We start from the raw sequence: 25,732 nt of genomic DNA, 5'->3' as shown, positions 1-25,732 counted from the left end.
TTTTTATCCACTTGGTCTTTGCACACATTTATTGCCATTTAATTCATTATTTTTTTACTGGTCCACGTCACTTACATATTACAAAAGTAACTTGCATCTGCCAATGATTGACACTATAACATCATGGTTCTTTTTTTTTATTGGCAAAAACACGGTGCCGGGTAAGTCCAACCCTGCGGTTATGCCCGTAGACCGATCCAGCTGTGCTCTGGATGCCACCCAGGGGGGGTTATATATATAAAGTAGATTGTTTATCAGCACTTTTAGGCGTGGAGCGAGCATAAATATCTCAATTACACTTGGATCCCACTCGTCCACGCCCATGTGCAGGAAAAGGGAAAAGATACATAAATGATACCTGGCTGGTGTTCTGAGAAGGTCGCTCATGCCGGCATGTCTCTGGATCCCCTCCGGTGATGATGCATGGAGTGTGTGGGGCTCTCCCCCCCGTCGAGAAGTGTCGTCGATGAGGTGCGTGGCGGGGACATCAATAAAGCGGGAGAGCGAGTGCTTCGCCTCCCGCGCTTCATGCAAGACGCCAACCGCGGGGGAAAATCTCCAGGAGATGTGCGCGTGCCAGTAGGAGTATGAGGAGCAGGCGTATAAGAGTCGATGCGTGGAGTGCATTCCAACCCGCCATCCGCATATGTCACTGTTGAGGTGCTCAGCAAATTGGACAATCACGCGAGAGGGTGAGTTCTCCCTTGTGATTCATAATGCAGTAGTGGCACATTTTTAAATGATTGCATAATAGAATCTTTTGTGATGCCAACCATTGGCAGAAGTGATGAATGGTCGCCCATTCAATCAAATTGAATGGCAACGTGTGGCAAGCAGGAAAATATGACAAAAAATAATAAACAAATTGAAAAAAATAAAGAATCATTTGTGTAATAAATATAGAAAAATACTAATTAAAACTAATATCTCCATGAATATAATGTCAAAATACTAATAAAAATATATTTTGATTATAGGACGCCGTAAAAATCCTTAAAAATATTGTTAAATCCAAAAAATTCAGATCATCACTGCAAAATTAGATTTTATCATTTTAAGCTTGATAACATGAATGTGTAATTAATTTAAGTTAAAAAATCATTGACATGGAATAGTATTAACCCAATAGTTTGCGTGTTACCAATAGTCCCGCACTTTGTTGACCAATTAATGTTTATGCTTAACATGCCACAAAACTTGGTGAAGTCTATGTGTTGGTGGTGAGCGATCTACTAAAGAACTTTATGAACAATTAAAATACTATATCCCTCCTTTTTGTCGCATATTTGTCATCGTAGCATTGATGACTCTCAAGGTAGGAGGTTCCAGCGTGGTCTAGGTGACATAAAACAACTTTTTTTAATAGGCAGCATGTATGAGAATGCACTCTAGAGTGTTTGTTAGACAAAAATCATGGCGATGTATCATTTTCTTAACTAGATTTGGGCCCTTTAAAGCTTGCGTACATAACACTGCTCAATGACCTGACACCGATGATGTCTAAGATTTTATTTTGTGCCATTGATGATCATTAATGCATTGTGTAGCTTACAATGAAGAGGTATGAAATATCTATACAAGGCATTTGTTCTCCTGTCTATGGTGTATTCTAAGGATGGTCAAGTGGTGCCATAAAAATGTTCACACCAAGTGCACAAATTTCCTTTTCATCAGACCCCCAGCGCATAGTGCAGTGTTGTTCTGCCCTGGAAATTTGCCTCGTGCAATGCACAAAATTCCACAAAGTCAGTCTATTTTTTATTAAAAAACTAATTAACAATTTCAAAGTCTTATATATACTAATATAATATATGACTGTAATGTGGTTTTTAATATATTTATATTAATTAATATTTTAGAGACATACATATTGGGTGGACATGAAATTTTAGTAGTACCTCTATAATTTTTAAATACCTTTATAATTCTTGACATCTATCACATTATGCACATTAGATATTTATGAATTTTGAAAAATAGACAGACACAAATGCTTACATATATCACATTATGCATATATATACACAAAGGCGTACATATATTTGGATGTATAAATGCACATGCACATAGATACATATCCATACATATCCATAAATAGTTACAACACACCATACAGACATATGTGCATGCTTATATAGATATAGGCATGCATATGGACATACATATGCATTTGCATACATCCATAAATACTTGCAAATATACATATATTATGTGAATCATTAACATATTAAAAGAACTTTTTTTCTTATTAAAAATATGATACTATTGATGAGAAATAGCCACAAAAGCCATGGATAGAGCAGAGGTAAGTCATGTATGGTGACAAGAGTAGATCGTTCAACACCTGCGGCACAAACCTATTTTTGACCAATTGGTCCTAGTATCATAGGTGACCGAACGGCCACCCCCCTAATTACTAGACCGACCTGCTGTAATAATTCCATAAACACCTAGGCAGTCAAATGGCAGCAGAAACAAAGGTATGCTGGACATTACCATCAACTTCATTCTCGCCCGATAAGTCCTCAACGAATATGATGTTTGAATATTGCACAACAGTGAAGATAAGATCTAGAAAATTAAAGGCAGCGAGTCACAGGTCAGCAAAGGCATCTTCAAGGATTTTTTCATTTCGTAAAATTGCAAAAAAAAACAACATCACTGCACGAAGTCCAACAAAGTGTGTAGTATAGATGCTCCTTGGGGTTGTGTTTGATGTGCAGTACAAAAATTTGCACTGTACCTCGCAATCACTGCACAACCACCCACCGCATGAAAAAGACTATCCCTAGTCATTGGGTACATTTTTGTGCTTTGGGGACCTTTCTAGTGGCATATTATGCAGAAATGTCTGAGGTCCCCTAATAAAGTGAAGTACATCATAATTGATGACCATTTCACACATTAGTTTGACTTCATATTCTGGCTAGACATTTAGTCCTCGAGGATTTTGCATTTTCAAATTGATATGCATTTTAAGAGTGCTCTCAGCCATCAAGTATTCAAGTACCTTATCTTCACATTGAAATATACATCCTCCAATGAATAGGAAAAAATCTTTAAGTCTTTTGAAATTTAAACAAGAGTAATAAAATGAGAAACATCATTTTATTAACTAAAATAAATTAAAAATAAATTATTAAATTACACTATTAAATGATCATAGGTAGTAATAGAAATAAAATATGCACAAAAATGAAAAATTTTGTAGAGAAATAAGTAAATGGCTTAAAAATCAAGATTCAATATTTATTAAAATAAAATAAAATATTAATCAAAAATAAATTTATTTAATCAAATATATGAGCATGTGAGAGAGATTACTTTTAACCTATAAATAGATAAATATATTTTAAGTTATGAAAGTCTAGTAAATTATTGATTTATGAATATAAAGTCTTATTTAAAATAGATAAATAATAAATTATAACTAAAGCTAAATTGATATTATTTATTGATAGTGATTATTAAATAAATAAACATATTAAGAAGTTATTGGATGTACATTACCAATTTCAATGAAAGAATACCCAGAACATTAAAGTAAATAAATTATATATTTTTAAAAAATAATAAAAAGGTAAAATTAAAAAAAGTTACACAACCTTGGCAAATGAAATTGATAATGAAAATTAAAGTGATTAATTTATGTAATGATTATACAGACTTAAATTTGTGTGCGCCAATCAATAATTTAAGTAAAAACTACTTTAGTAAATTCTAAACATTGAGCATTAACTAAATTTAACGTTCATTAAAAAAAACGCTTAAGAAAGAATTATTGTGTAATATATTATAAACGCTTAAGCGATAAAATTTAGAAAGAATTATTAGAATCCAAACATTCATAAATAACTTTCGTTAATAAACAAATTTTCAGGATATATGTGATTTTCTATATTAAAAGGATATATCAGGATCTCTTAATTTTCGAGCAATTAAAACAGCTTCAGGCAAGTTTTCTGGGAGCACTGATTCTTTGAAAATCACAAGGTATGAGCTCTTACATTTATGAATTCAAATATTTAATTTTTTAATGTGTAATATATTATATTCCTCTGTTCTCAGCATTAAAAAAACCGGTTTGATGCAGAAATTCAGGATACCATCCTAACATCAAAGCTGTTATGATGAGAACAGCCATACAATGTCAGATTCGGCAGCTGGGTACAGGGACAATCATGGTACTGTCTCAGCTAAAAAAAAAATCAACATTGCATAAGATATTTAATTAAGCCAAAAAAATATGAACGCATTTAATGAGGATGATAAAGCAACCTCCGAGTACATTTGGCGATGGGAAAATTAATAGCCATGAACGCGACATTGAGGACGTATCATAAGGTATTCAATTAATCACAAAATTATCGGATAATACTTAGACCTGAAATTTTTAGACAACCGTGAATGTAGAACATTGTTCATTGGTGAGCCAAGAGTTCGGTCTACACATATTGAATACCTGGAATTTTTAGACAACCGTGCATATAGAACATTGTTCATTGGTGAGCCAAGAGTTCGGTCTACACATATTAAATGAAAACAGGAGGTTTGTCACAATCACCGCGACGAATGTCTTTATTCCTTATAGAATATCAAGTGAGATGGGTAAAAAAACCTTACTGCTGAAGTGATAGTAGATGCTCTCTATAAGAAGCCACATTCGTGACACTGGTGCCAATAGCTTAAAAGCCAAGCTCACCTCTTCTTTGACTTGTTTTATGAAACTAACGATAAAGCTACTGGGTCAAGGTAATTTTTAATGACATAAATGACGCTTTATTGTTAGCACACAATGTTTAGCAAGTACTAGATCTATCTTGCCGTAGGAGCTGACAGGGCGTATTCTCCAGAGATCAGCGGGATAATTGGAGATTTGTCTGAATAGACGGGTTGAATCCCATAGTCTGGTACGTTGATTTCTATGCATTGCTTCAGCGCCATCACCACGTCGCCCATCGGCATCCTTTCTGTTGAAGATGCTGCAGTGCACGACATTGCTACTTCCACCATTTTCCATGCCTCATTGACTTCGAAATCACCGTGTAAGTTTGGATCAACTATATTATTTATATCACCGGCCTCAACTCTCGTGCGAACCCATTTAACGATATGGGTCTTCTCTGCGGATCCCATGTACGGTGGCTGACCGGTAAGTATCTCCAAAAGGACGATACCAAAACTATATACATCGCTTTTCTCATCGAGCCTGTAGTTTTGGAAATACCTGCAGATGGCATGGAAACTAGTTCATCCCACAATCCCATTTCTTAAAAATAATCAATCGGGAAATGGTGACCTGAAATTAAAGTTTTAGTCTAGGATGCTTACTCTGGGTCAAGATATCCTGGAGTACCAGCTACCCCCGTTGTGATATGAGTCGCATTATCATGACTAAACGCCCTGGACAGTCCAAAATCTGCAATCTTTGCGACATACGAAGAATTCAGTAGAATGTTACTGCTCTTAATATCTCTATGAACGATGGACGGTCTGCATCCATTGTGAAGATAATCAAGCCCTGCATTTTGTGCATACGTGATTTTTAAAAATTATTACAATAAATTTATTTTTGCTGGTTCAAAAGGCATACCTTGTGCCGCTTGGAGAGCGATACTAACTCTTTGTCTCCAGTTCAACAAACTGCAACCAGAGATTTCACCTAAAAGCAGAGATGCAGCGAAACATTCATAATTTCAATTTAACAGTGCCTCGAAAAGTATCGTTTATTCTGCCAAGATAATGCAGGTCACACAAATGAGAAGTCAATACCGGATAAGTGTTCCCGAAGATTCCCGTTATCCATGTATTCATACACAAGTGACAAATGTTTTGGTTCATCGCAGTATCCCAACAAACATACCAAGTTTTTATGATGCACTCTTCCTAGTAATAGAACCTGAAACCGGATAATTTGGCATCAATGATTATCAGATTAAATTCCCGCAAGAAAACTAAGATTCAAATCCACTATGTAGAATTACCTCGGCCTCAAACTCGCGAGATCCATGCGACGACGTAGCGGAAAGGACCTTAACTGCAACTTGAGTTGCATTATCCAGATGTCCCAGGTAAACAGGCCCGAATCCTCCCTTGCCAATTTCTTGCTCAAAATTTCTTGTGATCTGCTTAATTTTTGCATTTGTGAACCGAATATCTCTTTGTCGTGTATCCCTCTCCTTGACTAGTCCAAGTCTTTTAACGAGTTCACCTACAAGTTGTGAAACGATTACCCGGAATGAAATTTTATCGTTAATGGAATTGAGTTCCTTTCGCAGAGAACACGTCGCTAATGGAGTACATGTACGAGTTTATACCTTTCGGAGAATGGGCCTTTCGTCTCCTTAGAAATATCCATATGAATATGAGAATCATCAAGAAGACTACTGAAACGGCGACCGAAACGGAAATAATCGTCGTTTTGTTGTTCTTGCCGGAGCTCTTGCATTGTCCTTCTCCGCCTCTTATAGCATGATAGAACAATTACAGTCAGAAGTGTGATTAAATGTTTTTAGCAGCTTTAGTACCATGGCCTCGATAAACATAATAAGGCCAGTTAACAAGACTCAGGATGTTGAAAAGAGAAGATTGTTGATCTTTATTTTCTCTCTCTTGTTAGCCCATTAAGGGCCCTCTCTAGTCAGCCCATTAGGGCTTCCTATAAAACCCTGTAATCTCTTTCATTTGCTATCAAGAATTGTTATTTTCTTGTTTACATGGTATCAGAGCCCTAACCCTAACCCTAATCTGGGTTTCTGCTCGACCTTGCGCTCGATCTTCGGCGGTTCTCACGACCGCCTGATCTCGCGCTCGCCCGTCGGCCTCGCCCGGGCCTCCCAGACGCCACCGTTCTGACATCCGCCGTCCAGCGCCGTCCGCGCGCGCGCCGCCGCGCGCCGCCCGCGGCGGCGCCGCCCGGCTCGCGCCGCCGGCTCGCGCCGCCCGGCTCGCGCCGCCCGGCTCGCGCCGCCCGGCTCGCCGCCCGGCTCGCGCCGCCCGGCTCGCGCCGCCGGCTCGCGCCGCCCGGCTCGCGCCGCCCGGCTCGCGCCGCCCGCTCGCGCTGCGCCCGGCTCGCGCCGCCCGGCTCGCGCCGCCCGCTCGCGCCGCCCCGGCTCGCTCGCCCAGCGACCGGCGTCCGGCGGCCGCGTCGGCGCCCGCCGTCCTGGCGACCGCCGTCGGCGCCCGCCGTCCAGCTCCCGCCGTCGCTCGCCGTCCGGCGCCGACGTCCAGCGCCGCGTCCCGGCGCCCGACGTCCAGCGCCCGACGTCCCGGCGCCAGCGTCCGGCGCCAGCGTCCCGGCGCCCGGCGTCCAGCGCCCGCGTCGCGCCCGGCGTCCGGCGCCGCCCGTCGGCTCCCGCCGTCGCTCCCGCCGTCGCTCCCGCCGTCGGCTCCCGCCCGTCGGCTCCCGCCGTCCCGGCTCCCGCCGTCCCGGCTCCCGCCGTCCCGGCTCCCGCCGTCCCGGCTCCCGCCGTCCCGGCTCCCGCCGTCCCGGCGCCCGACTTCTCGGCGCCTGTAGTCCCGGCTTCTCGTCGTTCTGGCGCCTTCTGACTGTGGTCTACTCTGCTTTCATCATGACGAACCCGGTTGAAGCCCAAACCTCTACTGTTACGCCAGACTCGACGCCGGTATCTACACCACATGCATCTGCGGTGCTTCTCGAGCCCGGGAATTGGTCGTCCTCCTCTGGACCATCCTCTTTGCCTCGGATGCCTTCGGATGGTATGTTTACTTGATTCAATCTACTGCAATGGCGCCAGTACGTCCAGATAACTTTAAAAGGGCGTCTCATGCGCCATCTTCTAGAAGACGGACCTTCCCGGACCGATCCCAAGTATTATGACTGGCTGGACGTTGAGGGGGTAGTTCATCGTTGGCTCTTGGACAGTATTTCACCTAGTGTTAAAGGTGAATTGATGTCTCTAGAGTCGGCTCGGGCGGTCTGGGAAGCAGCACTTGAGAGCCACTCCAAGAAGCACAACATTGCGACTCTGTACGAATTGGTACATCGGGCCGCTAACCTGCGTCAAGGGGACCGGTCTATCATGGAGTACAGTACGGAGCTCATTTCGTTGTGGAATGAAATTGACTACTACATGCCGCCCGACCCCCATTCGGTGGACCGCCAATATACTCTTCAACTTCGGGTTTTCCAGTTTCTTATGGGACTGAACCCGTAATATGAAGTTGTACGGGCTCAGCTTATTGGGAGACTGGTCCTACCTTCAAGGATGCGCTCCACAGTGTGCGGGTTGAAGAATCCCGCTTTCAGCAGGCCCAGAACTCGGCTTCGGCACTTGTAGCTCATTCCTCTTCGTCTGCACGCCCATCGTCGACTCCACCACCCGGCTCTTTGCCACGTGGTCCGACGGCTCAGACGGAGGATTCTCCAAAGGGTGATCCTTCGTTGTTTTGCAATTACTGCAAGAAGCGAGGTCACTCTAAGGAGACGTGCTACAAGCTTCAACGGAAACACGCACAACCGAGCAACCTTGCTGCAGCCGCCTCGTCCGTGCCCCCCCCGGGTCAAGTGCCTATGCTGTACGGTCTTCTCCCGACTAGTGCCTCGCCCGCTAGCTTCACTCCGGAAGAGATGGAGCGTCTACGCCGCTTGCTTGATCCTCCAGTCGTGGGCTCATGCTCCTTGGCCCACGCAGGTATGTCCACCAGTCTTCCCACACCTACATCCCCTCCTGGCCATTCTTTTTCCTCTTCCACTTGGCTTCTTGATTCCGGTGCCACCGCCCACATGACCCCAAATCCTCGAGCCTTTCAAACTTATGCACCCGTTTCTGGCTCCTCCAAAGTTAAAACAGCCTCCGGCGATCTTCTCACCGTGGCGGGTATTGGTCGTGTGGCCCTTTCCTCTTCTATGCATCTATCTAAAGTTCTTCATGTTCCTCGCCTTACTCATCATCTTCTCTCCCTATCTAGCCTTGTTCGCGACTTGAAACAAGACCTTACCTTCTCTCCTAATTCATGTTTTTATCGTGATAAGGTGTCGGGGAGGATGATTTCCATTGCTGAGGAGCATGAGGGGCTCTATCTTGTTCGTCCTTGTTCGAGTTCTCTTGCTTTTTCTGCTGCGGCAGTTTCCCTTTCGGCTTCCCACGAGCGTTTGTGGCTTCTTCATCGACGCCTCGGCCATCCTTCTTTGCTACTCTTTATCGTCTCTTTCCTAAACTCTTTCAAGGCCATTCTGTGGACCGTTTGTTTGTACTGCTTGTCGAATTGCCAAACATCATCGCATCACGTATCCTATCTCGTCTTCTCATTCTTCGACCCCATTCTCCCTTATTCACACCGATGTGGGGCCTTCCCCTATTCATAGTACTTCCGGTTCTCGGTGGTTATGCATCTTTATTGACGACGCTACTCGATTCACGTGGGCATATTTCTTGAAGAACAAATCGGAGATATCTCGTGTCATTCCTCAATTTTACTCCCTTATCCAAACTCAATTCTCTATATCCCTTCGTCGCTTCCGCTCCGACAATGCTAAAGACTACGTTAACACCACGTTAAGCACCTTCTTCCAAGACAAAGGCATTATCCATGAAACTTCTTGTCCCTATACACCACAGCAAAATGGCGTTGCCGAAACAAAATTCCGTCACATCTTTGAAATAACTCGGAGCCTTCTCTTCCATATGTATGTGCCCAAGTATTTTTGGGGGGAAGCCGTCTCCACCGCCATCCATCTTCTTAATCGCCTTCCATCTCGAGTGCTTGACTACTCCACTCCCATTGACCGTCTTCAGCATTCCTTTCCAACTCTCTCTCTCTCCGAACTCATCTTACTCCTCGTGTATTTGGATGTGTATGCTATGCGCCCAACCACCAACTTGGTCGTGATAAACTGGATCCCCGTGCTATCAAGTGTGTGTTTGTTGGCTATTCTTCCACCCAAAAAGGCTATTTATGCTATCATCCACCCTCTCGTCGGTTCGTCGTCACCAAAGATGCCACGTTTGATGAATTGCTTCCCTACTATTCCTCCTCCTCTCCTGAACCCTCATCGTCCCCATCTCCCTCCGATCCACTCGAATTCCTCATCCTCGTCCCTCGTCCCTCTTCACCGGCCCCGCCCGACGTGTCTCCGCCTGTTGCTCCTCCAGCAATATTGCCTCCCGACCCGCCTCCCGCCGCCGTCTCAGTCCCTCCTGTGGAGCCTCCTCCAGTATCTGCTCCTGCGCTCGACCCTTCTGCTGCACCTTCTTCGATTCCTCCGATCCCTATCTGTCGCTGCCCGCCTGAAAAACGCTACGGTATTACCCTTGCTCGTCGCAAGCCTCGGCTTCCTTCTTCGTCTCCTGCTGCCCCGTCTCCCTCAACCTCCACCCCTCCTGCCACCTCCTCATTAGCCGTGCTACCCTCTTCCCGTTCCTCTCCCCTCTATCCGTTGGCGGAATCTATCTCCTCTCATCGCCTCTCACCCTCTTATCATGCCCTTCTCACCTCCCTTGATGCCACTTCCCTTCCCAAGACGGTGGACATTGCCCTTTCATTTCCGCATTGGCGTCAGGCCATGGCGGAAGAACTTCAGGCTCTTGCTCACAATGAAACGTGGGATCTGGTTCCTCTACCGGTTGGGAAGCATCTCGTGGGTAGCCGTTGGGTGTATGTTGTGAAGCATAATTCTGACGGTTCTATTGAGCGCCACAAAGCCCGGGTTGTGGCACAAGGGTTCACTCAGAAACATGGCATTGATTATCAGGAGACCTTTGCTCCCGTCGCCAAGCTGAATACTGTGCGGATCTTATTGGCCCTTGCTGCGGATCGGGGCTGGATTTTGCAACAATATGATGTGAAGAATGCTTTTCTGCATGGAGAGTTGATTGAGGAGATCTACATGGCATTACCTCCTGGCTACACTTCCTTAGTGCCATCGTCTCCGCAGTCTGTTGTCTGTCGCCTGAAGAAAGCATTATATGGCTTGAAGCAATCTCCTCGTGCCTGGTTTGGTCGTTTCACGACGGCCATGCAGCGTCGTGGATACCGTCAGTGTAATGGTGATCACACCCTTTTCTACCGCCATTCCACGTCAGGAGTCGCTATTCTTCTTGTGTACGTGGATGACATCATTATTACGGGTGATGATACGACGACCATTACTGAGCTGGCTATGTATCTCTCGTCAGAATTTGCTATTCGCCATCTTGGCCCGTTGAGGTACTTTCTTGGCATAGAGGTGGCCTATTCTTCCAGCGGGATCTTTATTTGTCAGAGAAAGTATACGGTGGACCTTCTCTGTGAGCTTGGAAAGTAGGACGCCAAGCCTGCTTCGACACCGATTGATGCGAACCATCGACTTGGTGCCGATGCGGATGAGGAGCTTGCTGAGCCTGGCCCATATAGAAGACTTGTGGGAAAACTGCTTTATCTCACCCACACTCGCCCGGACATTGCATATTCAGTGGGTGTTCTGAGTCAGTTCATGCAGACTCCTCGCATGAGCCATTTTCATGCTGCTCATCGTCTCCTCCATTTCCTGAAGGGCACCATTGGCCGTGGATTATTGTTTCGTCGCCATACCGGCCTGCGTCTTGAAGTCTACACCGATGCAGATTATGCCGGCTCTGTGGTTGATCGTCGGTCCACATCTGGGTATTGCACCTTCTTGGGCGGCAATCTGATTACTTGGAGGAGCAAGAAGCAGAAAGTGGTCTCTCGATCGAGTGCTGAAGCGGAGTTCCGTGCCCTTGCGCATGGTCTGTGTGAAGCACTTTGGATTATCCAGCTTCTTCGTGAGCTACGGTGTCCAGTTCCCTCTCCTGTCCAGCTGTTCTGCGACAACAAATCGGCGATTAGCATTGCTCATGACCCCGTTCAGCATGACCGTACAAAGCACATCGAGATCGATCGCCATTTCATCAAAGAGAAGCTTGAATCGGGAGATTTTTGCACGCCTTATGTTCCGTCCGCTGAACAGCTTGCAGATATCTTCACCAAAGGGCTTCATGCCCCTAGGTTTGAGGAGCTCTGTTCCAAGCTGGGTGTGGATAACATCCACGCTCCAGCTTGAGGGGGAGTGTTGATCTGAGTATTACATGTCTTTATTTTCTCTCTCTTGTTAGCCCATTAAGGGCCCTCTCTAGTCAGCCCATTAGGGCTTCCTATAAAACCCTGTAATCTCTTTCATTTGCTATCAAGAATTGTTCTTTTCTTGTTTACAAAGATAATTAAGTGTCAATTTTAAATCATTTTTAACAGCATGGGTACTCACAGAGAGCAGAAGTAAAGACCGGTACGCATGAAATCTGTTTTTTTCTGCGAAGTGAGTAATCAGAAGGCAAATTAGTTAATAACTTGATAACCTTAGCAAAAGAACGCCTTTTGAAACTCTGCCACAGAGATTTCGCGGAATGCTTCCTATGGCTTCGTTTCCAGATAAGTCTCTGCATAAGAAAAAAAACAATTATCCTTCATTGAAATGGCAAAACAGAGTCGATTACTCATAGAAATTTATCGCCACATTTATATTCTTACAGGATCTTAAGAGAGGAAATATCTCCCAGTATGTCAGGTATCGGCCCGCTCAAATTGTTCCCGGACAAATCCCTGATTGGAGGAGTTCAATTAATTTTTAAAAGATAATGTTAGCTACGTTCAGAAAGATTGGACTATAATCGGTTAATATCGTAAAAATGTGCGGTCTATGCATAACAAAAATTTCTTACAGGGTTGTTAGAGCAGTCAAGTTACCAATTGACAGAGGAATTGCGCCTACCAGACTGCTGAACGATAAGTTGCTGCAGGATTTGAGTCATAAATAGCGTCACCGGTTCGAGAATTCAAAACTTTTGAATCAAAAGCTTAACAGTTAAAAATCGAGAAGGATACAACTGAAGAATGGACTTCAGAGCCAACTAATGGTTGGTGCCAATTGAAAAAAAATTAGGCTTAACAAGGAATCTTCGCTTTTCCATCAACTAAATCGTTAGCCACGCAAAGGAGCATAACCTATAGTCTTATCAGAGCCTATAGTTTTATGAGAGCCTCGGACTTTTCCAGACTTACAGCGACGTGATTCTGGCATTTGCAGAAGCGTCGTAGCTGCAAACTAGTCCTTGCCAAACATATTGTCTTGGCGAACATGGATCTGCCTCCCAGTTTCTGGTCAGTTTGAATGCCTTCTTGACATCTTCAATGGCAGTGACTGCAGTTCAAAAAAAAATACTGTAAGCTTACGGATTAACAGATTAACAGGGAGTCGCCAATCAACGTTGCAAATTCGGGATTATAGAAAGGATAAACTTGAATAAAAAAAAGTGAACCGGCCAAGAGCGCGTTCGAAGAGATCGGAACCTGTAACAGAGGTAAAAACACTCCGTTCTTTAACTTTGAGGCCACTTCGAAGAGTGAAACACGTCATGTGAGTATTTAAGGATCTTTAAAGGCGACGATCTAAACGACAGAATAAAAAAGAATCTCATCTCACCGTCGCGATCATCCGTTTGCGACTCGTTCATCGGCCTGACAATGAAGCCCTCCATGGCATTGATAATGTACGGCTGAGTGGACGTGTTCTTCACGTACACAGCGATGGTGTAAGTACCCGACTGTCCGATTACAGCGTTGATAATCTCCTTGTGGTCTGCCACCAAGAATGGGGGCCTGTACTCGGTGAATAACTGCAGCTGAGCGTCCCCCCCATAGATTTCCAATATCCGCGACTCGTTCGCCGGGTTGAGAGGCAACAGCTCGGAGAAGTGCAGGACGATATACATTCTCTCTCCGGGGCTTGCGGTGGCCGCCGTAATTCTTAGGTTGTAATTAGTTTTTGAGAAACTCCTTGCTGTCTGTAGCACTACCGATGGAATCTGAAACGGGTCGCCAGGACTCGTTTGCACTTGCCTAGATGTGTTCAAGGGGAGGAATTCCCCACTGTCCGCGTCCCATTTACGATCGTAAGGGTCATCTGGGTACCTGCAAAACAAACGCGATAAAACGACTTTGTCGCCTTAAACAATCGCCATTTTTTTGAAAGTTTACTCTTTAATCTATCCATAAAGGGCCGCACCTCAAATAATCTCGCGTTCCGTAGTTCCAGCGGGTGCTCATGAGCAAGGACTGAGACTCGTTGGCGAAGGGATACATGAAGTACAGGAGTGGCCGCAGCTCGAGCAGAGATATGTAGGGTGTCCCTCGGTTGGTGTTTATCAGACATACCTCTATTTTTTGTCTTCGCGCTACGGTGATGATTTCAGCGAGCGCACCGCCGTTGGTGCGTATCGCGATGGTCGTCCAGAAGTTGACGCCGAGGTGGAGATCGAAGGTCGGACTCAACCCCTTGCCATCGTAGTTGCCGTGGTAGAATTCGGCTCGTATGAGATATCTCTGGCCAGGTTGCACCGGCGAGAGCGAGTAACAATTGCGAGTCCCGTTCGGAAAACTACGAAGAGTTGCGTACAGCTGACCAAATGGGTTGCTGGAGACGACGCGGTTCTCTCCCGTTGCGATGTACGGCCCGTCTCCGGTGTAGTTTAACCCCGTGATGTTGTTCTGGTAGCCGGAGCTTCCTTCAAAGCCGCAGTCAATGCTGATGAAACCTGCAGAACAATCAGTAGTTTTTCCAATTTGCTTAGTTTCATAAGCAGATTCTCTCATTTCTTGAACTTTTTCTTGGGCACTTCACCGATCCGAAAACACAGGAATTTCTAATAAATTTCTCTTTTGAGGCTGATCAGAAAGCAATCTGATTCTTTTGTTTTATTTTTTTTCTTTGAATCATACCGTTGATATCATTTTCTGATCACTTGTTTGTGCGTGAACAAATATGATCCGGATTGAACAAAGACTACCTATATAAGATATCACAGACGAAGGCAGAAACAGACCGTGTGCATATATGATAGATTTTAAATGAACGAAGACTACTTACCTTGTTGCGGAAGGGCCCGGACAAACTGGGTTCCGAATGGTTGGATTATCATGAACAGGAAGAAGCAGAAGAAGATGATAACCATCATATCCCGGAGAACTCAGGGTAGCAGCGTAAAATTAAGTTCTTCCCTTCACCTCCCTGATCTATACCCAAAAGATAGGAAGAAGAAACGCAGATGGAATTCAGGATTCACAGACGAAGGCAGAGGATAAAGTTTGCGATTGTTTGGTCGTTGTAACTTGCAGCCGTGGGAGGTGCGGCAGATTTTTTTCTCAGACTGGATTGCATTGAATTCCACAGCAACTTTCAGAGCCGAGTGGGGCGGCTAAAGTATGTGGGTTTAACTGACCTCATCAGCCGGCATGATCGCGTGTATCGACCCACCCCAGTCAAATAAACAACAATTTTGAGTTAAGATAAAAAAAAACCAAACTTGGGGTCAAAAGTACGCGTGGATGGGGAGTAGTCTTTTAACGTGTCTAGACTTTGAGAGTGTGGAGATGCCCATTGACTTATAGTCGGGTCCCACTTGTTTTAAGTTTGGCTCATGTCTTTTTTCTTCCGGCTCTATGTTCCTTGGACGAAATGAACTATCTTGGACTCTTAAAATTAGAAAATGTCTTCTTTTTTTTGTTTCTCCTCTCCTCCCTTCTTCTTCCCTTGTTCTCTCCCATCAGCATTTATGCGGCCAAGGTTTGGCTTCTGGGATTCTATCCCAACGTTTGGTATAAGAGCTCAGAGCCTGGTCCATAGGGAGGAATAGGGCTGCTGATTCTGTCTTCTAAGCTGGTGGGACGTCTTCATTAAAAGGTAAGTCTGGTGAACCCTCTGTCCTGATGCCTCTGGACATTGTTCACCCTCTGGACATTGTTCCCCCATTCTCTCCAAGCAGAACTATTTCCTAGGGTGATTTGGGACCATCTAGCTCCAAAGACTGGTCTCAACCCTTTCCAGGAGCTACGCCTGAGGTGAAAGACCTGGCCTTCAAGTGTTCAGCCTAGTCAACTGTCCCCCGGAGTTTGACATTATCTTCATTCGTGCTTTTATAGCTTCTTTTAGTTTTAGAGAGGAACAAGTTATTCTCGCAAGAGCCATCAGAAAGGGCATGATGAAAGAGAACGATGAAAGCTCCCATGGTCATGGATGTGGTCACAACATAGGTTAACACCATGTCCAAAGAAATGATGGCAACGGAGAGGGAAAGGATGAAGACTACAAGCCCCAAGAGAAGCCAAAAATTAAATTTTCCGATCAAGGTAAATTTGGGCATGTTGAAACTAAACCCTTGAAGGCCCTGCGGTGCTGCGGTGGCAGTTAGAATGGGTCAAAGGAGGAAAACGTGGCAACTCCTCCCCCCACTCGTTGGTACACGACTTGGGCGTCGTGAGATCAGTTTATCTTTTCCAGTCTTCCTCCAAACGTGCCAAGCGCACGAAGTCAGGATCGTGGGATTCTGGTTTGTCTATTTAAGTGATAGCCTGAACACAGAACAAGTCAGTTTTTGTTTTTTTCTTTGCCATTGGTCTGCGACCCTCCTCAGGCGAGAGAGAAATTGGAGAAAGGAGAGAGATCCTCTGCTGAAGGCCAACAGGGCATTTGTCTTATGAATCCCGTAGTTACAAGAAAAGGAGGAAAATTTGGCCAACACTGAGGAGAAGGGTGAGTTGACCTTGATGATGACATTGATAGAGCCAGCATTACTCTAGGTGAGAGAGGGAAATCCTTTGACGCTTGATAATAGGGATGAGAAGTTTGTTGTTCGTTGTCGATCAAACAGTGTTTGATGTCGAACGAACAGGGAAAATTTCTTGCTCGTGTTCACGTTCGGTTCGCTCGGGTTCGTTCGCGAACGAACACGAACGCTACACTTTTTTAAACGGTGAAAAATGTATGATCAGGGAGACAGAGGCAGAGAGAGAGCAAGGGGGAGGAGACCACAGGAGAGGGGTCGGGGGGGGTGGGAGAGAGAGGGAGAGAGAGAGAGAGAGAGAGAGAGAGAGAGAGACAGAGCGGGAGAGAGAGAGCGCGAGAGAGAGCACCCGATGGCAGGGGAGAGGCGGTGTAGAGAGAGAGAGAGAGAGACAGGGCGGTGTAGGCCGAAGGGGAAGCAGGGGGGCAGAGAGAGAGGCAAGGAGAGAGAGGGTGGAGAGAGGGGGGGGCACTGCCGCACATGGTAGGGCATGGGAGAGGGAGGTGAGGGTTGAAGGTGTATATTCAAGGCAAAAGAAGCATTTATTGCTATGTTAGAAGGCAGGAGAAATGATGCGGAATAATGTTATCTAATGTCCCAAAATTGTGCTCTAAAACCTTGAGAATTGGGCAGCTTGATGAACAGAGCTACTAGATTGTGGGAGTATGGACGATTGATCATATATGAGCCGCAAGGGGAGATTGTTGGCTCGTGTTAAAAAGACAAATGGTGATTCAAATCTTTTCAAGCTAAACACTATCAGAGGTTGTTTATTTTTTGTTGATGATTCTGTTCGATTAAGTCATGAACACTATGGAATCTCAACCACCAAGCATTGAAGTTGTTGGTTGATCAAGAGATGGTCGAGGGATTACCCTCTCCCTTGTCTCTAGACCAGTTATAACAAAGTTTCATAACATGCAAACATTAGAGAGCTCTATTTCCACCTTCATCAACATATAGAACCAATACGCTAATCATTCTGTTGACTTGGGGTTGTCATTCTTATTTTATGTTGATTATTGATGATTGTAGCCGACTCACTTATGTTGCCTGGCTGAAGAAAAAGTCTGAAGCTCTTGGCACTTTCATGAAGTTTAAGGACATCATAGAAATCGAGAAGAATATGAAGGTCAAAGTTCTCAAGACTGATAGAGGAGAAGAGCTTGCTTCAGTAGAGAATCCAAGTTATTGTGATAAAGCATGGGATAAAGAAACAAGTGAAGACCCCATATTCTCCACAACAAAATAGTGTCATTGAGTGGAGGAATCAGACAATTATGTCCATGGTTAGATCTATGTTGAATGGGAGAAGCCTACCCAAGGAGTTATTAGGAGAGGCAGTAAGCACTGTCATGTACCTCTTGAACATAGCTCTAAATAGAAGTCTAAAGGAGTTATACCTTATGAAGTATGGATAGGGTCAAATCCTAAGGTTTTACATCTTATGGTCTTTGGTTGCTTAGCTCATGTAAAAGTGCAAGGAGCAAGTTTGATGACCAAAGCAAGCCTATGGTATTCATCTGTTATGAAATTGGGTATAAAGTTTATCGCTGTCAATGACTCTATGAGTTGAAATGTGCATGTTAGCAAAGATGTCATCTTTGAAGAAGATTCCAAGTGTGATTGGGATGTCCCTGAGGTGAAGAAGAAGCTAGGCATATTTCTCTCTCATGTTTTCTCAATGTTAACTAACAATAGTTATGACTAGGTGGATGAGATATTATTGGTGGAGGAAGCTGATGTTGTGTCACCTCTACATGAAGCGAGCCCTGTACTGAAAAGAGATCTTTAGCAAAGAGACCTTCTTCATCGTATTGAAAAGAGATCTCCAAGGAGGTTTAGAGGTTTTAATTGAGTTTATGGAGACATTTAGCAAATTCATATTTACCAGGAAGAGTGCTTGGTGATAGAGGGGGAGCTGGAAAGTCTCCTTGAATCTTCCAAGGAAGAGGTTTGGAGACATGCCATGAAGGAGGAGATGGAATCCATTGAGAATAATCAGAGCTAGGAACTGGTGAATACACCTAAAGGCTGCAAAATTATCTGGCCTTATGTGGATTTTCAAGATCAAGAATAACTCTTAAAGAGAGGTTGTAAGGCACAATGCCAGGTTGGTCGCAAAGGGCAATGTCTAAAAGCATGGAGTTGAGTTTGAGGATGCACTTGCACCAATGGCAAGAATTGACACCATTCGTGTCTTGGTAGCTCTAGCACCACAAGAAGGATGTGACTTGAATCTTCTTGATATCAAGTCAACCTTTCTCAATATGGAGAGATAAAGTATAATTCTACGTAAAGCAACCAAAGGGGTTCATAAGGAGGGGAAAAGAGCATATGGTTTTGAAGCTCAAGAATACCTTATATGGCCAAGACAAGCGCAACGAGCATGATATACCAAGTTGAATAATTTTTTTATTTCCATAGGTTTTACAAGGAATTTCCAAGAGTGTGTATTCTACATTAAGCTTGTAGATGATGTGCACTTGCTCGTGGGAGTGTGGTTTGAGGATTTGATTGTAAATGGACTAGAGAGCTGTCACATCTAGGCATTCAAGGATGGATATGTTTGAGAAGAGCGACTTGGGACTAATCAACTCTTACTTGGGTGTAGAAGTAATTCAATTAAATGGGCAGATCAAATTGACTAATAAAGCTTATGCTAACAAAATTTTCAGCAGAGTGGGATGATGAGTTGCACCCCAGTCCATACGCCCCATAGAGCCAGACAAAAAAATACCATAGAAGCCTCGTCCCCTCCCATTGACTACAAGAAGCCCCAGATTTTGATTAATAGCCTTATGTATCCAATTCATGCCAAGCCTAACTTAAATGATTATCTTGGAATTCTAAGTTGTTATTGTATCCCTATTCATATTTGTATTTGTATTTATATTTATAATTATATTTGTGTCTGTAATCATATTAATATATGTATTTGTATTCATATTCATATTTGTATTTGTATATGCATTTGTGTTTGCCTTTGCGTTTGTGTTTTTGTTTGTAGTTGTATCTATAGGTGTATTTATAGGTGTATTTATAGGTGTATTTTTATTCGTGTTTGTATTCATATATATATATATATATATATTATATTTCTACATGTATTTGTAGGTGTATTCATATATATGTATTTGTTTTCATATTCATATTATATTTATATTTGTATTTCTATTCATATGTGTATTGGCATTTGTATTTGTATTTGTTTCTGTATCTGTTTATATATCTGTATATGTATATGTATCTGTATTTGTATGTATACCTGTATTTGTATATATATCTATATCTGTATTTGTATCTATATATGTCTTTGTATATATATATCTGTATATGTATCTGTAGTTGTATTTGTATCTGTATCTGGATATGTGTATCTGTATCTCTATGTGTATCTATATATGTATATGTATGTGTATATGTATCTGTATCTGTATCTGTATGTGTATTTGAATTTTTATCTGTATCTGTATCTGTATCTGTATCTGTATCTCTATCTGTATCTGTATCTGTATCTGTATATGTATATGTATCTGTATCTGTATGTGTATCTTTATGTGTATGTGTATGTGTGTATGTGTATGTGCATATGTGTATGTGTATGTGTATGTGTATGTGTACGTGTACGTGTATGTGTATGTGTATATGTATCTGTATCTGTATTTGTACTCATTTTTGTATTTGTATTTGTAATTGTATTTGTATATGTATCTGTAGCTGTATCTATATCTGTATATGTATATGTATCTATTTATGTATCTATATCCAAATCCGTATTTGTATCCGTATCTGTATCTATATTTGTATATGTATCTGTATCTGTATCTATATGCGTATGTGTATCTGTATGTGTATCTGTATCTGTACCTGTATCTATACCTGTATCTATATCTCTATATGTATCTGTATTTGTATCTGTATCCGTATATGTATCTTTATTTGTATATGTACCTATATTTGTATCTGTAACTATATCTATATCTGTATATGTATCTGTATCTGTATCTATATTTGTACATGTATTTGTATTAATTAGATGAATCAAAATGATAGGATTGAAATTTATTCAACTTTGAATTCCAACATATATCTATAATAAGGAATTTAAGCAAGAAGTAACTTGGCTATTTTAGTCTTCCTTTTGTCGATGCATTACGAGTTCGATTAATAAATAGAGCTTCCTATCTTGGAAAAAAGACACGTTTGGATTTTCCTCTAATGATGATTAGCATGTTTTTATCACTTAAAAATATTTTTTAAACTAACTCCGGGAGTTAATTTATTTCTACACGTGTGTGCAAGGCTCCCTCCCTCTAGCCCTCCTCACGGGTTACTGGTTTTGGAACCCAAAATCGCAAATTGATAAATCCCGGGAGGACTTACCAGGTTATTGCGAAATCCCCTTTGAGCTCCGAAATCCCGGTTTGGAGTATGTCGGTCGGTCGCCGACACAAGGCACACAGCTGGCACCTCGCATCAACTACATCATTTCCGGAACCCGTTTCGGTGTTAGATTTGGGTAATTTGCGATAGCAAACGCTGGGGCTTGTGTTCCAGTCGGAGCAAGATTCCTGGGGTTAGGCCTTCGCCGATTGAGAAGCTCTAAAGAGCCTGGAGAGTTGGCATGCTTAAACAGGGTTTTTCCGGAGTTCTAGTGTTCTCGGGTTACAGAAATTCCAGGATGTTGAGAGTTTGGGAGTCTTGGAGTTCTCGATTTCCGGAAGTCTGGAGTTTTGTCCCGAACAACTCGAGTTTTCGAACATGAAAAACCAGCAGCAAGCGAAGCGATCCTCGAGGCCGACAGGCCAAGGGCACCCGTCAAGCGGAGCGATCCTTGTTTTTATTCTTTTTTTTTTAAATTCTTTCAGAACCGATTATCATCACCACATTTCCGCGTTAAGAACCTAGTTCTCAATAGCGCACCAAGGTGGTTAGTGGGTCCAGAAAGACTCATCCTATAGGTAGGAATTGGAACGAAGATGCGTGCGAGATCATGTAAAAAAAAAAGAAGGCGCAAGGGGAGCGGAGCGAAGAAGTAACGGCGTGACTGTTTCCTGCTGGTTGATGTTACTCTCAGAAGAAGAAGCTTGGGAATCCCACGGCAACCTTCTTATTAACTTCCTTACCGATTAGCATCATTCATCGTTTCTTTGACTTCGTTACTTCGCTCCTAAGCGCTAAACGCCGTCGCTTCTTCGCTCCTAAAGTCAGCGAACTCGCGCCTTCGGAACCTTGCTCTCTGTAAACACCATATTAAGTCATCCCGAATGTGTTACAGCCATGCACCACCTGTGTCCGCGTTCCCGAAGGCACCCCTCTCTTTCAAGAGGATTCGCGGCATGTCAAGCCCTGGTAAGGTTCTTCGCTTTGAATCGAATTAAACCACATGCTCCACCGCCTGTGCGGGTGCCATCAATTCCTTTGAGTTTCATTCTTGCCAACGTACTCCCCAGGCGGGATACTTAACGCATTAACTACAGCACTGCATGGGTCGATATGCACAGCGCCTAGTATCCATTGTTTACGGCTAGGACTACTGGGGTATCTAATCCCATTTGCTCCCCTTCATTTTGTAGACGTGGTTTGGTTATTCCTATTTGTCTCTATCTATTGGTGGGGAGGTATATGAAAGAACGAATAAGTGGATTGAGGAATGAAAGCTCGAAGACAAAGAGAACCGGGATTTTCCAAAGAATTACTGCAGCTTTCCCACCACCTTTGATGATAATATCAAAAAAAAAGTTGATTACTTTCCTACAAAATATCTCTGTATTCTGGCACATAAATGTAGGGATCGAAGAGATTATGGCAGATTATGTTCACCAAGAAATTACCCGAAAATGGATCTTGGTCTATTTGAGATTGTTCCTTCTAATCTTGCATAGGGAACCTACGAGCACGGAAGAACGTGGGTACCGTGATTAGCATCACCTCAGAACCTTATCCATCTAAAATACAAAACAATAGGGACAGCCGGAAAAGTAGTTTCATATCTTGAATAAAGTAGGTTGGATCAGGCGGAGGTCTCGTCTCAGAATCCGATATTCACTTCGGCATATCGCACCCCAGTCCCAACACAAGATCCATCATATCTTAAGTCCGGGATTGGACGTCGTCCTGTGTACAGTGAAGAGGTTTCGAAGAAAAGGTCCGGGCTATTGTTAGTGCCACCACCAAGCAGCTTCAAAGCCGGAGCGTGCGAGGTTCTTTATTTCATTTCTTTCAGCTCCATTGAGATTCATCTTCATCGCTCCCGCTCGTAAAAACTCGCGCCTGCTCATAAGCACCTAAACGCTCGGTCACTCGCGTCTTACCTTTGAAGAATGAAGGATCGATGGAGTTACTATCTGATCAAGACTCGTGAAGAGAAAAGACAACCCGTCTTGTTCGGTAAATGACATTGAGGTTAGTGTGATTTATAATGTTCTGAACTAATGTATTCTTCTTTTTTCCTAGATTACTATCACCAATTACGTTGGTTTTTCCATCATGTACTTTACCACAAACTTCTCTACGATGCAGTGCATATCCGCCTCCATCTTTGTTGCCACCAGATAGTGTAAAATATGCATCACTTACTCCACTATATGACTTTCCAGTATGTACCAAAAACCATTTCCACATCAATCAGTGACAATAAATCTCATCTGATCATTCCAGTCATGCCTGTTCTATCAACCATCACGTAGCGCTGCCAAAGCGCTGGCTAAGGTATTTGTTTAGAATTAATTAGGATTCCTTAATAGAAAAACAAATTAGTTCCCTAAAATTATTCCCTAATTTTTGATAGTCAGGCTAAAGAGGATAAGTATTTATCGATATCTTAGATTTATTTTGAACTTATTAACCCTATTTTTCATTCAGAAAATACATTGTAACATAAACATGTATATTAAATTTATAAAAAATAGAAACTAAACTTCAAATTTATGTATTCAATACTTTCTTCCTATGAATCAGACCCTTACTTGTTTTGTGCTTAAAAATATTTTTCTATAGATAAGAACCCTTGGACAACATAAATTAACCCCAATTTCTGGTTTCAATGATCATGGAGGGAGATTATAAAATCCTCTTCTTTTGTCCCTGTCGTGGTCGATTCGTGTTCTACTCCAAAGTTCTCGATAAATCTCACCGAAACTCATTTTTCAACACTTTGGAAAAATAATGTATCGTGAAAAAGGAAATAAGGAGATGAAGTATTTACTGCTTCAAATGGCCCCTGATTTTATGACCTCGAAATCGATTGGTAGGATGCATCCCTTTGCACCTTAGATCCACTTATCTGGTAAATATCTGAAAATATGTACCATATTTGAATAAGGCCAAATCCCAAAAATGTGGAAATGTTTTGACTAACTCAAGGGCAGAAAATTTGTGGCACTCATGCCAGATCCACAAAAGATGAACGATTTTGATGAAGGTGTGAGCACCTAATGCAACATGGGTTGGGTCTTGAATGCTTATTTTCCTGACCTGGGATTCCTCTTAATGTTCAGATCCTATCTTGGAATCTTCTTTATCTCTATTTGACTCAATAAAAGCTCATTGAACCTTATACAAGTCCTTGATCTCAAACACCCCGAGGAGAAACACATTTAGAAGATATATCTATGTATAGTGCTTGGGAGTCTTTTAAAATACCTAAAACTTCTTTATCTTTTCTAGCTATCATAAATCAATATTACATGAATGGGTGTGATAAAAATGAATTTGATTGCAAAAGGCAAAAAATTGTAGGATTTTTTGGAAAAGGTATAAAGGAGGCAGTGATGGATAAGCAGTGGGGTAGAGGGACACCTGTATGATAGAGATGCTTCATAAATACTAGTACCATCAATTTATGATTCTTAATTACATCATAAGCATTTGAGTTCTAAATTATGACAATTCTATAGATTCGTCATCTTATTCATATGAAACGTAATTTATTTAGAAAGTTAATTAGACTTATTTTAACAACCATGAATACTTAATTTTCATGAAAAACACGGAGAATAAAATATATCTGTGAAAATACATGTGTGATGCCAATCGCACAAAATGGTGGCATAAAATTTGATGCATTTTCTTGAACTGATATAAAAATATTTTTGAGACATAACCCATTTAATATATGTCCAGATATAATGATATATATTGCGTACTCAATTATATCTACTCTGGTAAATAAAATGATTATTTGTTGTCTTATGTTACATATGTGATATATTTGATGCATAGAAAGTGAAAATGTTATCATTGGGAAAAATAAGCATATGAAATCAAAATATTTATATATAGCAGTATATTTTTAGGAGGAATAAAAAATATATATCATTTATTCCATGATTCATTTATCTTAACTAGCATTAAACTTGTTCACAGGGATTCAAATTTGCTACTGCATTTGACCGACATGAATGCCATACACTTATCTACAATCATCATCCCCCACTTCTCCTTAACGTCACAGGTGTGCACATATGTCTCTAATAGAAGACGAATTAAAAAAATTGAGAAATATTCTAGGACCTTTCCTTGTCCATACATCAATTTACAGTATCAAATATTCTCTAGTATTTCAAAGCCGTAGGGATTAATTTCAGACATCATAATATGCATGGATTCATTTTAATTTTTTGTTGAGATATGTGAATAAATTTTCCCACACAAACTAATTATTTCTTGACCTGAGGGTCCATATAAATTTAAATAGGGATTATAGGTTACCCCTAGTTTGAAATAAGAACACCAGAAAAAATATATAATATTCTACTCTAAAATTCTAGAATAATCCATCAAACATATTGACATTGTCACTATCAAGACATGGCAATCCCAAGTGAGTAGAATCATGGTCAGTGCTTGTAAATGTAAAGAAGACAGTGTAAATAGATCAGATGGTTGACTGTTGTCATTTTCTTGGTATCCCTCCACTTAATTTTAAGGAGTGATTGTTAAAAGTACTGAGGTGTCCAGAAAAGACAGTCTCCACAAGCAATCACCCTGATTACTTAGCTGGTGGCCACAACCACTGGAGTTAAATGGCAACCCCCTGCTAGGTGACCTACCTGCCAACTTGCTGACATCATGGTGAGACATTTTTTAAATGATTTATGCAAGCTAGGTGATGCATTATTGGACCATCATAGCCCACTTAAAATAGGTAGCCC

General features: G+C 42.3%; 1 protein-coding gene across 1 annotated transcript; it reads right to left on the bottom strand.

Annotated features, from left to right (window-relative positions):
- Positions 1–4,747: 4,747 nt before the first annotated feature.
- On the bottom strand, positions 4,748–15,201 carry LOC144712469 (putative LRR receptor-like serine/threonine-protein kinase At1g05700). The gene is made up of 13 exons (XM_078586769.1): positions 14,882–15,201; positions 14,021–14,549; positions 13,439–13,926; positions 13,018–13,156; positions 12,678–12,749; positions 12,487–12,558; positions 12,315–12,395; positions 6,318–6,463; positions 5,985–6,211; positions 5,773–5,899; positions 5,594–5,662; positions 5,332–5,521; positions 4,748–5,227 (listed from the first exon to the last, which is right to left on the bottom strand). The coding sequence occupies exons 1-13, from the start codon at positions 14,967–14,969 to the stop codon at positions 4,816–4,818; spliced, it is 2,640 nt and encodes an 879-aa protein (XP_078442895.1). The 5' UTR covers positions 14,970–15,201; the 3' UTR covers positions 4,748–4,815.
- Between the last annotated feature and the right edge of the window lie 10,531 nt (positions 15,202–25,732).

Source organism: Wolffia australiana, chromosome 14 (assembly GCF_029677425.1).
Source record: "Wolffia australiana isolate 7733 chromosome 14, ASM2967742v1".
Taxonomy (NCBI): Eukaryota; Viridiplantae; Streptophyta; class Magnoliopsida; order Alismatales; family Araceae; genus Wolffia; species Wolffia australiana.
This window is presented reverse-complemented; position numbering and strand designations above follow the sequence as displayed.

Coding starts and splice junctions, on each gene's coding strand:
- LOC144712469 (XM_078586769.1), bottom strand. CDS start 14,969: ATGATGGTTATCATCTTCTTCTGCTTCTTCCTGTTCATGATAATCCAA. Junction 12,750..13,017: donor AATGCCAGAATCACGTCGCT/GTAAGTCTGGAA, acceptor CAAATCCTGCAG/CAACTTATCGTTCAGCAGTC. Junction 6,212..6,317: donor AAAGGCCCATTCTCCGAAAG/GTATAAACTCGT, acceptor CACAACTTGTAG/GTGAACTCGTTAAAAGACTT.